At 40.7% G+C, this 17,998-nt stretch overlaps 1 protein-coding gene across 8 annotated transcripts in view; it reads left to right on the forward strand.

Moving 5' to 3' along the window:
• The window catches only part of baiap2b (BAR/IMD domain containing adaptor protein 2b), a 64,025-nt gene that overhangs the window by 27,954 nt on the left and 18,073 nt on the right, over positions 1 to 17,998 (forward strand). For 5 of the 8 annotated variants that reach the window (XM_041974773.1, XM_041974779.1, XM_041974776.1 and 2 more), the window contains 4 exons: positions 9,782 to 9,793; positions 10,318 to 10,379; positions 11,122 to 11,193; positions 12,751 to 12,888. In XM_041974773.1, the coding sequence (XP_041830707.1) occupies positions 9,782 to 9,793; positions 10,318 to 10,379; positions 11,122 to 11,193; positions 12,751 to 12,888 (284 nt within the window). The remainder of the gene's footprint in view (positions 1 to 9,781; positions 9,794 to 10,317; positions 10,380 to 11,121; positions 11,194 to 12,750; positions 12,889 to 17,998) is intronic. The other 3 variants (XM_041974774.1, XM_041974781.1, XM_041974777.1) reach the window with 1 other exon arrangement.

A 17,998-nucleotide genomic window follows, 5' to 3' on the forward strand; every position in this document is an offset into this window, starting at 1 on the left:
TAAAACATTGTTTTGTGTTGGTCTTTAAGGCATATTCATTCATTTTGTCCAATGTGCTATTAAAGGTGCTTCAGATCTATATGAGTGATATCAGGCTGGTTTGGGAATCAGCAGGAGAGAGAGAGAATCTGGATGGATTAGAAAGATAAAACTCTCTTCTCGGTGGTATTCATTTAAAGGCTTTTGCTGGATAATTGTCTTTTCATTTCTCTCTACTAGCCTCCGTTTGAGATGGTAGTTTCATCACCACATGTGGCTGCAGCAGAAATATGAGCACTTGCTCCTTGAAGCAAAGGTAAAGAAAACAAAATGAAAGCAATAATCAAGACTCACAGAAATGGATATTAAAACATTTTTTTCTTTTTATTCTCATTGCAAAACCAAGCATCCCTCAGATAATTCATCTTGGTATTTGCCACTGCTGCTCCTGTTTCTGTATCTCAGTCCCTCTTGACATCTCATTCGGCTCAATCTAAGGAGAAACTGGTGACCTTGAAATGACCCTGATTTTCTGAGCCAGCACAGGCAGAATTTCCCTTGAGTTTCCAAACCAATCTGAATTCAGCCAGGGTTCATTCTATGTAGAAAGGATTTTTTTCCTTCTAGTTTTTCTATTATGCAGCCTTGTCATCTCCCCTTCTGACAAAGTTCTGACTCCCACACATATTATCCCACTGGAGATGGCTGAGCTCAGCCTTGAAGAGGCTGAAAATCGCTAGCTCATCAGTTGATAAGTCTGGATGCTAAGGTGAAACTTTTGCTCATATGTTAAAAAAAAATGGTCTTAAACTTTTCTATAATGCCTCTGTCATGAGACAGCTGGTGCAAAAGTCTGTTTTCCCTCTTGCTTCTTCTAGTTCTAACTTTAAGTCCACTGGGCATTAATAAAAACTGGCAATCAGAGCCAGGTGGAGTCTTCGACTGGTGTCAGTCTCTGCCATTTCTACATATGCCTTGGTTGCTCATGAACGAACCAAGCCAATAGAGTACTATAGAAACTAGGAAACTAGGGATGGGCATTTTAGGTGATTTTTGAAGTCAACTAGTCAGACCTGTAAAATCAGTTGAGTCATGACGTTATCAATAATAAAATGAAAATGTAAAACGTGTGAGAGATGGTATTAGTATATAGTGTATGGTCCATAAACACGTTCTTTTTCTTTTTTTTTTACGTTGTTATATATTATACATTGTGTGGGGTCTAATGTCCTTTATTATTCAGGGTAGATGAGAAAGTGGGTCAAAGTGGGTCAGGCAGACGTTGGGATCGAATCTGCATTAATATGGCGGCTGCTAAACACCGCACCTACGAGAGCATTCAGCAACAACAAAACCAGTTATTTTCCTCACCTTTCCGTCTGGTCTTTTTGCTCCTGAAGCAACATTTCTGAAGGTTTAGTAAACGTGCTGCTCTGGTCTGTTGCCTCTACTATCTGTAAAAACTCCAAAAGAAACAGCTGGTAAACTTTCCGTCTCCACGCCGAGATCGGGAGGCGAAGGAGAGGTGAGGCTGCAGCTAGCTTCTGGCTTAGCTCCCTTCACTTCACCCAGCGGCAGTGAAGTAGACATGGGACTCTGCTGGAACTAGCAGAGCTGAGTGGTGTTTATTGCTAAAGCTTTTCTCAGAGCAACTTTCCCATCGTCTCTCCTTCTTAAAGGGGTCACGCTGTTCTTTTCCGCAGCTCCTCTAAACAAAACGTCAGCTTTTAAAACAAACCCTCGACTTTGCGTGCCGTTTCAACTTATCGATTATTCTACTAGTCGTGCACATCTCTAATAGAAACACATATCACTGATTGGTCAGAGAATTGTTGTCTGAGGGTATAACGTTTGTGGAAGAAATTGTTAAACGCCCCTGGAGAAGACTGAAGCGGGTACAGCTAGCGTCCAGCGACAGAAGAAGCTGGAATGATCCGTCTATGGACAGTTAAGCTAGCTAACCTAAACAATGTGCTGAGATACGTTCTGAAACGAGAAGAGGTGTGTGAATGATGTGTGAGCTGATGTGAGCGTCATGATTACCAGCCAATCAAGATTGCTGTAATAAGATGAAATCTTCTGATCAATATGCAGAAATGAGTGCTATTAATGAGAACCAGAAAATGGAGAGTTTAACAAAGTAAAAAACTTGCTGTCCAAAGATCTAACCTTAACGACTTCAGCTGCATTAGCTGTCTTCATCTAATATTCTAGCATCCAGTACACCTAGCAGCGGTGACAGTGGACATTTTTTGCACATCTCACAAGCTAATTTATATTTAATAGAATAAATATTTTAAACATTTAATTTCCGGCAGTGAAAATGGGTTTGGTTTGGGTGTGAAGATGCACAACAGCCCCTTAGATAGGGTTTTGTAGGATGAGCTAAAGCACAGCAGAGAGGGAAGGACAAAGAGACATGCAACTTTGTGTTTATGGAACATTTTAGTCCAAGTTCACTTTCGAGGTTTTGTTAAACTGAGTTAAGTGATGAGAGATTAATGATGTTCCAAACGGCTGAAACCTGTTTAGTAGAAATGGTCTCCTCCAGGTTATGCTCCAGTCATACTGCAGCAGGAACAAAAATAAAAAGCAGCTTCTTTGTAGCAGCAGCTAATGAGGTAACCTTGGGTGCTTTTGGACTAGACTATATAGGTGGACAGTAGAGGTATTCGGCAATGAGTGCGGCATTACAGCCAAATTTGCGTATGCCGGACACATTTAACTTTTCCTCCAGTCTGTCATGTATTTTAATTCCCATCTTGGGTCAGCTTACTATTTAATCACTAAAACCCAAGTGACCAATCTGTGATAGAGGACAAATCTATCCCTTGTCTGTCTGCACGCCATCAGAGCGGCTCCATGCTACCAATTTAGCTTTCTTTAACTGTCTGTGCCCTATTAGAGGGTCCTTGTCCTCCAGTCACCTCAGGTGGGGACGGGGGGATTCAAAGCAACAGAGGAAGAAATGAGACAGATAATGAAGACAGACAGGAGAAAGGGGAAGAAAGTGACATGTTCCTGGTTCATTAGCAGCTGTCAGATGGTCTGAGCTCAAACAAAACCTGGCTGGCAACAAAGAACACACGCCCGAGCACCAGCACTTTAATCACCCCCACCTGCCATTCATCACTACATGCCACCGCACCTGTCCGGAGTCTCATCAGCTCTTTAAAACAAGCTGTGCTGTCAACACAAAGCTTCACGTCTTTGAGCGTCAGTCAAGTGACAGACCCGTGAGGGATTGTAGATGTTTGATTTAGCAAATGAGCTGTTAATGTGCTTCAATAATATGTTGGACTATAAAATGTCCTTGAGGTGCTGCATTGTTCTGGAGCCAAATGGTGACTTAATGATGCTTATAATATTGTGAAGTACACATGCTCTGCTTGGGGGCTCTGCAGAAGTTTAAACTAGCAGCAAAAAGATTGAGTCTTTTTAGACTTTTCTATCCCTGTTTTTTTTCATACATTCTTGGAGGATTTTCAAAGGTTTCTAAATGTTAATACATTAAAAACCCACACATTATGGCACCTCTCAGTTCATTATTAACTTCTTGTCACCACGTGATGGTGTGAAGCTGTTGGAGAATCCCCCACACACATCTCTAGTCTGTCATGTCTTTTAAAACAAGCCTAAAATTCACATTACGTCCTTATTTTAATGGCTCCGTCTTCTGGCTCCTGAGTGTGCCAGCTCCATAGAGACAAACGGGGACTGACTAAATGATGGATCACTGAAAAAAAAATGGTTTTTAGGAAAATCTTTACATGCTGATTTTTCTCACTGTGGTGCCCAATTAGTGGCTTGACATGGTGAGCTGGATGCCAGGAATCGTATTGAGTCAAAACTCGAAAAGCTATCAAGTTTTAGATCTGTAATTCCTCACATGCTTCCCTGTCATCCCTCCCCATCCTCTGCCTCAGATAATCAGTCTTCATTTATCACTCCATCAACCTCCATGTAATGTGATCACAAAGTCATTCCTATCGATCCCCTGTGGCCTCATGCCTACTTGAAGATTAATTTTTCTTGTTTAAAACAAAAAGATGTCAAGCAGTGGCCAGATATGACCAAACACGAGGAGCAGGATGGTGGCGTTGTTGTCTTTAACGTCTGAGCTTCTGCATCCCTGCATGCACAACCCAGGATTGTATTTTTCCTCATACTGGACTCGTCATCAGGTCATTTAAATGTAGTTATCCATCCTACAGTTTGTGTACTTGTGTAGAAAAATCATGCACATGTCCTTTTGGTGTGTTTGCAGACAATCAAATAGAGCCAGTGTTTAAACTAAAGACCCAGAAGAGTGCAACAACAAAGGTGTCAATCATGCAGCTTTGAGGAGGACAAATCTCCCGGCAGCACCTTGTACTCCCTCCACTGCAGCTTTCTGGGGATTAGAGCTGCTTGCTTGCTTTCAGGCTTCTATAATACAGTCCCTGCAGGGACGCGTGCTGAATAAAACACCTTCCTTCACATGGCCATTAACTCTGGCTTGTTCCCTTCTCGCTCTTGCTTTCTGCTGAGCCCGAGAACTGCATGATAAGTAGACGGGGTAATAAACCCAGATGTTGGTGCCGTCCTTGGGCGAGTCCCGATGAATAATGGGCCCATTTCCACCCCGCAGTCGCTTCTACTGCAAACACACACATGTGCACCGCCAGGGTGTGAGTTTCAGAATGGACTTTACTCCCCTTTGTGTCGGTCATGTCTGAGATGTAATCCTGTGAGCTGTTTTTTGGAAGCATTTGTAAGGTGCTTATTTTCTCCCAACTTGCATTTTAAGTCTCTGAATCTAAGACTTAACAATGAGTTATTTTTTAACGTCGAGAAATCTTTTAGCTTTACTGGGTTTGCAAGCGCAGTTTTAAAAAAGTTACAGAAAAGTCGCAGAGGAAAGAAAGATGATTCATAGTCTTCTGGTACACAAAAAGCAGTAATGGTGTTTTCTTCGTTGACCCACCTGAACACTCTGAGTGTGGACAACAATGTGCTTTACTTCCCTTTAAGCCTCAGTTGTTGTGATCTGCTCTGATTAACAGTAAGCAGCTTACTTCAGCTGAGTAGAAGTCCCATATTTCACAATGCGAAGGGGAGAGATTTTAGATTAGATGGGTGCAACAAAACAAGAACATCCAGAAATTTGGGGAGACTCCAGGTAATAAAACCTGCAGGACAGAATGTCCTGATACGAGAACTGAGACTCTTTCTGTTGGCTCTTCATGAACAGTTTGTAATTAGTTTGATATTTACCTCCACCAAGGTGGGGGGTCATGTATTCGGTGGTGTTGGTTTGTCTGTTTGTCAGCAACTTAAAAAATCATGGATGGATTTTGATTAAATTTTCAGGAACTCTGAAATGGAATAACGTATAATGGAATTTTTTTTAAGAATTCTTTACTATGGGGAGATGGGGATAATTTTGCCATTAGAGCTTCTAACTGAAACATAATGGAAAAAAAATAATAATACAATGGCTTGGCGGAGGTCTGCGCTCTCTGAGTGCTTCTAGTTAACTTATAAATCACTTTTATTACAGCTTGGGACTTGTCTCCAGTAATGATCTGGACTGGCTAAAGACATCATACATAATATGCAACAAGAACAGAAAGTTTTGATGCAAAACTTGTGATTAAGCAGCATAAAAAACCAAACCAGTCTCTTTTTGGCTGCAGCAGCTGCTGGCAGGGTGACCGCTGATTCACCATCTGCTCAACTCAAGTGTGAAGTGATGAGAGATTGAAGCTCTCGGTGCTCTGAAGGTGAACTGTGACCTGCCAGAGGAGGACGAGAAACAAGACCTTCAGAATGCAATGAAGACTCAGGTCTCAAACTCAGAGATGAGCAGGAAGTGCTCGTGTTAGGGACATTTTAATAGTAATGTTTTTCCATATATCCAAACATATCCCTACCATGTAGAGTAAATTAAACCAAATGATTTATATAGTTCAGTTAACCCTAATCCTTTCAGTAGTGTTATTTTAAGTTAATGTTTTATAAATGTTTAATGTACAATATTAACTTTTGCAGACCGGGGTGTCTGTTCTTAATTTTTACAGTTCCTTTCCTCTGTTTAGAGTCACTTAATTACCTAAACAAGAAGACAAGAAAATCAAAGATGTTTTAGTCTGATAGTAAAATCAAGTTTTCTATTCTTGTCTTGAATCTTTTGGGTGTGATAATCATGTGGTTAGATGTCCACATGAACACAAGGTTTTCCCCCCTACGTTCTGAAGGAAAACAAAAATCCCATCTACATTCTCTATCATTGTATTCTGTTTTTATTTTACACAGCATCTCAGCTTTTTGGGAATTGGAGTTGTATGTAGTTTCCATAACATGTAGTGGCACCTTTGTTCTTCAGTACAGACGGTGACTAAGCACAAATTTTACATGCAAAGATGTTAAAAGTCCCATTAAGATTCATGCCAGCACAGGCTTTGCTACATCTGCAGCACGTCCCGATTACTGGAAAATTTGAATCCTCAACGGCGTTTTCCTCACAGTTCAGCGCCCCAAAACTGCATTTGCATGATGGAAGCTACAAAGGGAAAAATCTGGACAGGGCCTTTGATAAGATGGGTCTTGCATTCAAGTGTCTTGCATAGAATTGCGAAACAAATGCCTCATTTCATCCTCATCAGACTTTCATTGCCCATTTAGACCTGAGACATTAAGCTTTGAAGCGGCAGTTCCTTACGCTGCGTCAAGTCTTAACGCGTTAAAACCATCCGAGGCCAAATCAAATGTCACACGTCGACTTCACATTCAGAAGAGTCAAACATCGACGTCGTTGGACTTCTACCTCATCATGTGTTGTGACGTAAGATGCCGCTCCAAGTTTAGAAAAGGAAACGAGTCAGAGAAATGTTGTCATTGCACAGCATTTAGACTTTTTCTGTTATGCATCAAAAAAAAAAAAACCCTGAAAGATGTGCACAAAGTACCAGATGTACTATGAAGAAGCTGTTGGTTGCTATAAGAACATCCTCTGCAGTGGGAGGTTGGGTGGGTGGTGGTGGAGGAATATGACACTGGTGACTTTGGTATGCATCTTTTATTGCTCAGTTTTTCTAATCTGACTTCTCATGGTCAGAATATTGTGCAGCCATAAAACACTTTTCCTTTGAAGCTGCAAATGGCCCAGCAGATGTTTTCCTAAGATGCAGTGCTCAGCTACCCCTCTGGCTGGAGTCAGCGTTGGTGTAATCGTGTGTGTGATCGAGTTCAGCTGAGCTGCTGTAGCTTGTCGATGGCTGGTGGCTGTTTGTTAATGGACGGGATGGGAGTGTGTGTTGGGTGCCCTCCAAGAATCAAAGGAGAGTTTAAAGCACATGTCAGTGCATTTAGTCTGCCTCACTGCCCCCGATGTCCGTCCTGCAGTAGTCAAGCACTTCCAGTTTTACCGCCCATCAGAGCTCTCTTACAATGGAGGGAGAGGGTTATGGAGAGGGGAGGTGCGTTGGATGAGAGGCCCAAACTGCTTTGTGTTTCTGTGTTTTCCATACACGGTCAACAGCCTTTCTGCCATATTTTTCATATTTATCTGTGACATCTATGTTTTTGTGGAGGGATCGTATCGTTCACAAGCTAAAATCTTACAACTCTGCAGTAATTGTATTCAGATATGCTAAAGAATGAAGGATTGAATGGTGGAAGGGATATCCATCAGAAATGATTTTAAAGACTAGTTAGTGAGTAAAGTCCTGTACTTAAGGAGATAAACCATCATCTGCCACCTCCTCCGACTCTGACCTTTCTTAATTCTCTTCTACCCCAACTGAGGCTCATGCATGACCACAGCATTTCTATTAAGCCTATTAATCCTGTCCAAGCAGCCCACTCTGTGTCGCCTCTGACCATCCACTGTCCAACGTCCACTGGTCCGCACACCCCCACACACCTCGCTGCACAGCTGCATTGAAGAAAAGCCGAGCAGCATGAATCATGTGGTGTCAGCATGCATTATGCAGGAGGCAGATGAGTGCCATTAATGGACATTAGTGGGCTCGTTTAGAATAAATTGGGTCTTGGTGTTTGGCTGTGCTGCTGCAGCTCCACAGTCTATTACTGTGGACATGTTCAGAAATGTCTTCACACCTCTCTGCCAGATTTTATACATACACACACACACACACACACACACACACACACACACACACATATATATATTGTCTAGTTTTGCTTTATGTTGATAGAGATAATACAGCATGTTCTATTAGATTATAAGCTTTTTATTCACATTTAACTAATATTTTCTTAAATATTTTCCTGTTTTATGTTGTTTATAGCAACATAAGAATGATTAAACATTTTAAAGTATAGATTATTAAAACTTTAGTGATTTGTAATGTTGCTTAGGTTGTGGAGCTTGACTGGTACTGGATTTTAGAGACAAAGAATCTAATGTGTCCTATGACACTTGACAAGAATAAGATGTAAACAATCTCACTTCCTTAAATGTAAGACGTATCTGAGATGTAAATAAAAAACAATGGAAAATTTACTGCAGGTCAAATGGCTTCTTTTAGAGGGTCATCGTCAGAGTTCAGTTCATACTGATGTTAAATGATAAAGCTTAATAACATCTCGGTGCTGTGCCAAAGTCTTAAGCCACCCTTCATTTATCCAGGGTACGGGAACTGGATGTCGCAGTTTATTTTCACTGTTATTATTTACATAAATGCACATATTTACAGATGGAAATATGAGGCAAAACAGAGTTGATCCAACTGTAAGTGAATCTTTGGTCTGAGTAGATTTATTCTTCTGTACTGTCTGAACTCTCATAGATAAGATTTTTTTTCTCTCTTCAGGAACAGTTTTCGTCTTGAAGGATTTCCCAAAGATCTTCTTTGGATTTTTCTGCCTTTTGTTCCGTTTTCTGTCCAGATGATCCCACGCTGCTTCAAAAGGTTGAAGTCCAGGTTCTGGGGAGGACCCGTCCCTCCATCAGACCTGTTCCCACTGATCTTCAGTCCAGTTCTTGTGTTATGTGACACACCTCAACCTTCTCCCCGTTTCTTCATTAAGAATGGCTTCTTGACCGCCACCCTTCCATGGAGACCATTTCTGATGAGGATTTGTTCCCATTTCTTCAGGACGTCACTTTTAGATCCTGTTTATCTGCTGTAGATAGTTTTATTTTTCAGTCCTGACATTTCTTCATTTTTCCTCACACTGCACACACACTAAGATATGCCCAGTTTTCAAGTCTTTACGATCATCTTTTTGCTGCTAAAATACCATTTTCGGTCAGAATGTGTTATCTTTGGCTTTTGTCAGGGATGCAGCTAAACAAACGGGAACAAACACTGCTCCATCCCTTGAGTTAGGAAGCTTTTTCATGCTTAAGTGGTTCATGGGTCAGAGTTAAATGGCTTAATATATGAAGAGGAAGTTAGTCAGAAACAAGAACCGACCTAAAGATGAGTGAAAAAGCTGAAATTGTCCAAAGAAAACCTTTGAAAGACCTTCAGAAAGCTGGAGAACTATTGATGAAGACCGATAATTGAGGAGTGTCTCAAGACATTTGCACGTTACAGTATATATGTAAGAACATGAGAAATCCAGTATCAGTTGGGACGCCCACACATCGGCCAGCTCATGGATGGTGTGTAAATCAGAGGAGTGTGTGTTTTTCTGTGTAAAAAACTTGTCCTGTGTCTCATTTTTCTTGGGGTAGCTTGATCTGTCACTGTGTCTCCAGGTCTCTATCCTTCTGTTCTTTGCTCAAACCAGATCTTTTTGTTCCTTTTTGTTTTTTTTTGTTTGTTTTTACAATGCATTGCATATTCAGAAGAGGCAGCATGTAGGTATCTTTAAAACAACACACCTCCCTGACTGCATGAGTCATTTTACTTTCTTCTTTTGTGTTCTTTTCCCCCTCCCCCTTTTATTTTTACTTTCTGCTCTGGGTTTTTCTTGGTCTTGTTTTTGGTGTTTTTCCCTCCTTGTTAAGTTTGTTAATGCACAGATGAAATACTTTTAAGATTCCTTTCATAGTTCTGCTCCTGTGTGTTTATTAGCGTAGCATTGTCGGCTCTTGGTGGAATGGAAAACCTCCCATAACTTCCAGCAGTTTGGTTTCAGTATTCAACACATTCAGTGGGTTTTAATTTCTATTTTTTTTTTTTTTTTTTTTTTTAGTTTCCTCCACCGCCTCACCCTCCTCCACTGCACACCTGTCTCATCTGTTCTGTGTAGCTGCATGGTTGTCATTTTTGCACGATTTGTGTAGCTGTCTGACATTGGAAAGATTAAATATCACACTCTTTCCTCCCTCCCTCTCTTTGTTTATTGCTTCTGTTTTTTTTTTTTGTCTTCTCTCTGCAGGGGAGGTGCTCTTTCAGATGGCTGAAGTGCACAGACAGATCCAGATCCAGCTTGAGGAGATGGTGAGCATGTGGTGGTGCTGTTGCTAAAATCAGCTCTTAAGCTGCCAGTTTGGGAGCCAAACAGATTGTGGTCCTGTTGCTTTGTAGTCCCTTCATCACATGAGAGAATTTTATGTTTAAGTCTTAGAGACGCCCGTGTGCTTCAGCGACTTCTTGTTTTTCCTCAGTTTTTGAGATGCAGTCGCTTCACTTTAGTATAATTTATTAATTCTGTGATAATTACAGCCATCAGTCTGAAATCATTTTAATTTATTTGAATCTAAAAGACTACTTTGCCAGTTGTGGGAACATTCGTCATCTGAGAAGCAGTAAAGAACAGCCTGCCTGCAATCTTTTTACAAATGATATGTATAACTGAGAGCTGGAGCTCTGTTGTACGTAACTTTTATTACATAATCACTTTATATTGCTAGATGTTGAAATTTACAGTGAAAAAATTGTATTTTGCTTAAAAAATGTTTGAAATTTTTGCATTATGTTGGTTTAATGATCCATAGACACAGTGCCACCACCGGTTTCGCTTTGTTCCGTTTCATGTTTTACATGCACTTAACATGCCAAACATCTTCCCATAATCCTCTGGGTGTGTCATTTCCGAGGACAACACAAACGCGCATCTGGCAGCGCAGCACCAAGCCGGCGTCACATTCCACTTTTAAAAATACTCCTCTGTGGTTGAGCATGTGTGTCATGCCTGAGGTTTGTGTGCATTGTTTTTGAGGTTTGTCTGTTTGTCTTGCAGCTCAAGTCTTTCCACAACGAGCTGCTCACAGAGCTGGAGAAGAAGGTGGAGCTGGATGCTCGCTACCTGAACGTGAGATCTGCTTCTTTTTCTTTTTTTTTTTCCAGAGAAAATTCCCAGGTTTTCTTTCTCAGGGAAAAATCAGCTTCTGATGGCAGCATCCTCGTAAGGTGGATGGAGTGGAGGCGGAGAAAAGTCACAGGAGCCACAAGCATAAAAAAACGTTTGAAACTTTCTTTAAAGTTAAAGGTGTATCTTTGATAATATATATATATATATATATATGTTAACCTTTTGTTACAGGTAGGTAGTTCCATTGAGACATGCAGCCTCATTTACATGAGACCTGGTTTGGAAAGACGAAAGAACATTTAGTTACAGTTAAACACAGCTCTAATAGTTTTGTGTAAAGGTGTAAAACAGGCTAGATGCTAAAACGAGCAATTTAAAGATGTATTCTCCACCTCCCTCAGAATATCTTTAAATTCTTCTTATGTGGTTGAGGTGGACAGCTTTAGACTGCTTTATTCTACTTCAAGTTAGAGGTCCATTTGCAGTAATGAAATCCTGAGGGTGTTTTTGTCTGAGCAGCATGTAGGAGGATAAATATAACGGCAACAGCCCAAGGATGGATTTGTAAATGAATTTTTAGTAGTACAAAAGTCAGCAGATAGATAATGATGACCAGCTGACCAGAGAGGACTACGTAGAAAGGTGTGTGAGGAGTTTATGGTCTTACTGTCCACCCTGTGTAGAGCTGGCTGAGTAGATCATGCCACCATATTCATGATGAGGTAAAAAACAAGAAGTAGAAGCAGCATGAATAATAAAACTGGATTTATTATGGAAGAGTCCCAGTTTTAGTGTTTTTTTTTCTTTAAAAAATGTATGAAATGAGATTTAAAAGAGAGATTCTCATCAACTACAATGCCCAAATATTGATAGGCCACAAATTCACTGGCTGCACCTGGTACAGATGTTACAGAAGAATATGAAGCCCAGAAATGTCTGAGCTGTGCATTTTTGCTGAGAACAGCTTCTCAGAGTTTAACCTCGTGCACACTGAAACCCAGATGACTCAGTTCTGCAGCTGCAGCGCAGAAACGTGGTCGAATGCCACGCAGCCGGAGCAAAGCCGAGGGCCTGATGGCTAACGTCAGCATTGAGCTGTAACACAAAGGGTCAGATAGCAGGCTGTCAGTACGAGGGCTTGATCAGGTTTAACCTCTTTCACCTGATTTGTTGTTGTTTTACAGCAGAATTCCTGCTTGAAAACTCACAACAGTTTGATTCCAGCAGCGATAAGCAGCTTTATTTATTTTTTTATAGCTGTTGACAATCTTTAATAAACATGCTGCTTTTAACTTTGCAGCACCATGTGTGTACATGTCACTATAATTATCAGGTGCAGATTTCTGGTCTCAGCATCTTCTGTAGAGCAATAAAACATAATCAGAATAAAACGAGGGAGAAAAAATGGTTGAATAATCCTCTTGCAGTTTTTTGTTTTCGATGCTGCAGCAGTCGTGCTGTGAAATCAAATCTGATGTCGGGGTGAAATATCACCTGTGGATGCTGACACATGCAGGCTCTGCTGTGCACCTGCTGACTTTGTGCTGCCCCCCTCAGGCGGCGCTGAAGAAGTACCAGATGGAGCACAAGAGCAAAGGGGAGAGTCTGGAGAAGTGCCAGGCCGAGCTGAAGAAGCTGCGCAGGAAGAGCCAGAGCAGCAAACATCCATCCAAGTACGGAGACAAGGAGATGCAGGTCAGTCTGAGCGAATGTGTTTGTGCTATTGGGTGGTCTGAATGATACAGAATACAAGCTTAACAGCAGTAAATGTGACCAGCATGTGGTGCAGAAGCCCCGCTGTTCTGCCTCAACAGAAAATATTTTCATTATTCGGTCCATCTTTACTTAAAGTCAGAGTTACAATCGCCAGCAGAGACTTTTAGTCGGCTCCTGCTGGCTTCTCTTCTCCCTCCTCCTGATGGGATTTGAGCTTCAGTGTGTTTGGTAATCTGTGATGGGATAGGATGCGCTGAGCTGAATGGGACGTGGCCTCCAACTGAGACTCACTCAGAGCAAGTTTAACGTTGTTCAGGTCAGAAACAAAACGATTCCGTTTGGTGGTTTTCAGTCTGAGCAAACACTGCTGTAACTTCGGTCCTGTGTTGTATAATATCTGGTTTGTAAAGTGGGTGAATGGATCCTCATGTTCAGGTAACTGCTTCAGCGGAGGCGTGATTAGCCGGCGAAGTCTCTGAGCTCATGTCTGTAGGTGTTGTGGTGACACATGGTGGGCGGCTCTTATACAACCTGCACAGGAGACGCTGCTTGTCCCGTCGGCTCCCTGATGGAGAGACGATGGACACTTTCTATTTTTTTGTTTGTTTTTTTGGGAGGAGGTGAATGTTATTGTGCAACCATCTAGCTTTAGAATTAGCTAGCTTTTTTTTTTTTTTTTTTTTTTTTTTTTAGTTCATTTGGTAAAAATCAGTTTTGTAACAGCTGCTTTTGAGTTTTATTTCCCAAAGGACCCTGTTGAAGAAACAGCAGGTTTTATAAGCTCATCTAACCAGAACGGAGTACAGTTAATATTCTCAGCTTCATTCTCTCTCTCCAAGATGTCAGTTCAAGTACTTGGACTCTTTTCAGCAGTTAAGGTGTCAAATTTGACAGACTTGATTAAAGTCACAATGAAATCGGGAATAAAGGGTTTCACACACCAGCATAATGACTCCCCTCCAACAGATGCTGCATCAGTTTTCTCTACATCAAATTATTCTCAGCTGCCATATCTACTAAAATCTAAATTGGCTTTGTGTTTAAATAAAAAACAACCCTATTTTTTAAGCCACAGTCCACTTAGAAAGAGAAGGAGAATTCTTAGAAATATAAGAAAGGTGTTGTTATTATTTGACATTTCAGGGAAAACTTTGTAGAGTGCTGTGGAAGCAGCAGGGAGGGGGATTCTTGTGTAATTGTTAGTGTTTCTGGGATGGATGGCTGGCCTAGCACGGACATGGCAGCCTGCTAGTTGTTAAAAAATCAATACGGAGAGCTGCAGAATGAGGAGCAGCAGGCCCAGAGTCCTGCAGTCCCCCTGGGCTTCAGTGGCTTATTGAACGTGAAGACTTCGTCCTCAGCTGAGGAGCGACTCCACTGCCCTTCATCTTCTTACTGCGCTCTCCATGAAGTGGAGTCAGAAAGTTTGCTAGTTTTGGTAGAAATGAGTTCATTCTGTTGCTTTCTCCTCCTCTCTGCCATTACCTTAAAGCAGCATTGTACCTTTTTTTTTTTTTTTTTTTTTTTTTTTTTTTTTTTTTTTTTTTTTTGGCTTTGGACCCCCTGAGCAGCATTAGTTCAGTGCGTACTGAGAGACTGTGCACGTTCAGGTGGCCAGATTCCCGTTGAGCTTCAAATTGGATGGGAATCAGGTTTTGGCAGGATCTGTGACGGCAGTCAGAGGTGATGGAACAGAACCGGCCGACTCTTTGGAGTCCAATATGGTGTATGCTGCATGGATATGGGTCCTTCTGCCAGTTTGTGCAAAGCTTCCCAGTATGAACATGTTTGTGGTCTTCCTTCTCCATAATGAGGATTTTTCTACTCCACTAAAGAAGCTTTCATACTCTTATGTGTATCGTATGTATTCCTCTCAGCCCTGGGACACCATAATCCCAGTCACCTCCTCCTCTTCTGGATGATTTTATATGATAGGAGCTCTGGCTGCATGGTAGCTAGAAAAACAAACTAATGGGCCACAGTCACTGTAAACCAAATAACTGAACTTTGTACTGCTTGAGAAGGTCTTTAAAGCTTTATTTAAACTTACTTGCAGTCAATCAAATTGTTTAGGATTTCTGTTCAAAATAAAACGTATTAAGTGGATTATGCAGTTTATTTCCTCATGCATTTTCTGTCACAAGATGATTGCTTTTATCTTCAAACCAGTTCTACATTAGCTCTAGATGCATGCATGGACATAGTTTCCAGAGGAACAGCTAGCATTTAGGATCTTCTGCAAACATCCAGTAAACTTTGCATTGTTGCTTATTACTAGAGTCAACTCGGACTTAAATGTGCTTCATCCTGAAGGCAGGAAGCTCTGCAGTGAGCTCACATCATAGTTTTAGCTATTTGTTTTCTGTCTCTTCTATGAAATACTGGAGAGGTTTGTCAGATTCAAGAAAAATCTATAATTTAAAGCTTTTGTAGAAGAGCAACTATCATTTTGTTACCACAACTAGAACATTTAAATGAATTTGCTTTCAGCTGCAGTGTTTTAGCAATCTATGGATGAGGTTGTCTAACCTGAAGAAAACATCTTAATCTTTAAAATGTTTTCTACAAGTGTACTGATTTAACTCTGTTTCCATCACCTGAAGACATATTTAAAACTCAGCAGAGTTCACAGCAGTGGTTCAAACCATCTTAAATGTGCAGTGAGTTGATAAATACTGGACACACATCCCCTCCAAGCATATGTTTTACATGCTGATGGTGCTCGCTGTCAGCAGAAACCAGCAGCAGCTTTTGGCCACGATAAGATTGTGTGTGAAGAAAGAGACAAACGTGGCTGATTGGCAGGAGCATGAAAGGCTGGCTGGACTCTCATTAGGACGTCATATCTAAGTTATCACAAAATTTGCTGCAGGCGTGATGTTTTAAAGATGCATGAATAATCCAAAATGAGCAAAGCTGTGGTGGATAAATCAACTCTTATGTCCTACTTTAAACCTGAGCATGACCGGATTAAGTTGTATTTAATAAGGTCTTCAAACTAATTGTATGCACAAAGTAACATGTTCTGACCCCATTATTTTACAAAACACTGCAGGATTGTGTTTATTCAAACGTTAATTGTGTGTCCAATGACTTTGTGGGGAATAAAAAGAAAAACATAATAGCACAAGAGTTGGTGCATTACATTTAATGACTATTATGTTCCACCCTGTGAGTAGAAACCATGTTAACCTGATCCCAGCTGAGGAAAACTAGTTGCCGGAGGTGAAACAGACACGCTGGACAGCTTTCTACTTGCTTTCTAGTTATTCTCCCTTTTTGGGCTTTTGTTTCCTCGTCAGCGCCTGCATGAATGTTCATCAGGAGGAATTTAACACACAATGTTCAGGTGTGATTTCAGGTGTGTAAACCTTTGAATTCTTTCTCACAACTCCTGTCTGAAACGTGCTCACAGCTGCTTACAGCTTTCATCCTCAGGCTGAGGGATGATGGAGGGGAAACTAGCCCTCGTAATCCCTCGTGACTAACAGCACATCATGGTTGGAGTAACCTCTGCGCACTGGTCTGAACTCATACCTGAAAACTGCACACCCTCCACAACTGGATGCATTAGTTGCCTTCATTGTCCTTTTTTTAGTAGCATGTTATAAGACTCTTCATGGTGGGTGATCAGTGCATGCTCTGAAGCTAAGAACAATGTCCAGACTCAGGCCAATGAGTTCTTTAACTTACATTTTCATTTCTTTCCTCATGAGATTTGACACTGTAGTGATTATTTCAGTCAAAAAAAACAAAAAAAAACTAGCTAACTAGTCAGAGTGCAGTTTGTGAATCGGGGTTTTTCATGACCGTCATTCAGCTGATGACTAATAAACTCATACAGAAGATGATGGGATGAGACTAATTGCTGGGCGTCTTCAGCTGTTTTCTCATCCTCCTCGTCGATACCAAACGGTTAAGACTCTTTACAGACATCCAGCTACTGGCTGGAGAGACCACTGGAAGGGTGTCACCCTCCTGAAAACCACTAAACATCTCTTCAGCCTGAAGAGGCCGTGGACAGCAAGAGTTTAATGTAGAGAACGGAGAGAGGGGAGGTGGTGCAGGTATAAAAGGAAAATCTCCTCTGTGTAAATCAGTAAGAATTAATTCAGAAAATCCTTAATATTTTTACAAATACTGAAGGTGATAATATCTTTAAGGCCACTTCAGAGAACTTTGAGGAAAAGCTGATCTCTAGATGTTGGATCCTTGTAGGTAAAAATTAAATTGCTATTGAAATCTAACAATAAAATGATAAAACTACAGATTTGTGTTTGGGGACCCAGAAATATTATAATAATATCTTACACTTGATTCTGATTTTAAAGTTCACTTTCAACTTTTTCATTCATAGATTTTGGTTTATGTGTTTGGTGGTTTATTTTTATTTATCTCTTAGTCCTGTAATTAGACTGTAATTACCACGTGGATTTATTATCTGAAAACAGTAACCGTAGCCTGGTTCCTGTTCAATAAAGGTTAAAATCTTATGGAAAGAAAAAAGAAATCTGGATTGGAGAGGTTACCGCTGGTCTGAAACTGATAGTTAGTGGTTATATATAGTAGTTTTTATCACCAGAGGCAGGAAAAGAGACCCATGGTGGACATCCATGAGATAAAAATGGAGCACTCTTTATCAGGAATTAGTTCAATCTCTGGGATATTCATCTGGGAAGATGTAAGTCATGTGAGATTATATCATTGATGAGATGAGGAATAACTGATCAGTCGCATCAGTTTAATCTTTACCCGGTCAAAACAAACAATTAAAAACCACCTGAAGTGAGTGTACAAACTTATTTTTTCAGCTTTAGTGGATTTTCTTTTTACCTTTTCCATTCACCTTTTTTTTTTTTTTCTTTCTAAATTAAAATCCAGAACATTGCTGGAAATCCAGCAGATGGTTTTCTGGACCGAAGCTCCAGCACTAGCTTTAATTACAACGATCAAGGTCAAATTTGGTTTATCTTTGCTGCTCGTCTTCTCAGAAAAAGGAGTATGCTTGAGGAAAATCCCCATCAGATAACTTTTATATCAGCTCTGTTGCTGAAAAGGTGAAGAGCCTCATCAAAATGTTTAACAAATC

The sequence above is a fragment of the Melanotaenia boesemani genome, chromosome 21 (assembly GCF_017639745.1).
Source record: "Melanotaenia boesemani isolate fMelBoe1 chromosome 21, fMelBoe1.pri, whole genome shotgun sequence".
NCBI classification, from domain to species: domain Eukaryota; kingdom Metazoa; phylum Chordata; class Actinopteri; order Atheriniformes; family Melanotaeniidae; genus Melanotaenia; species Melanotaenia boesemani.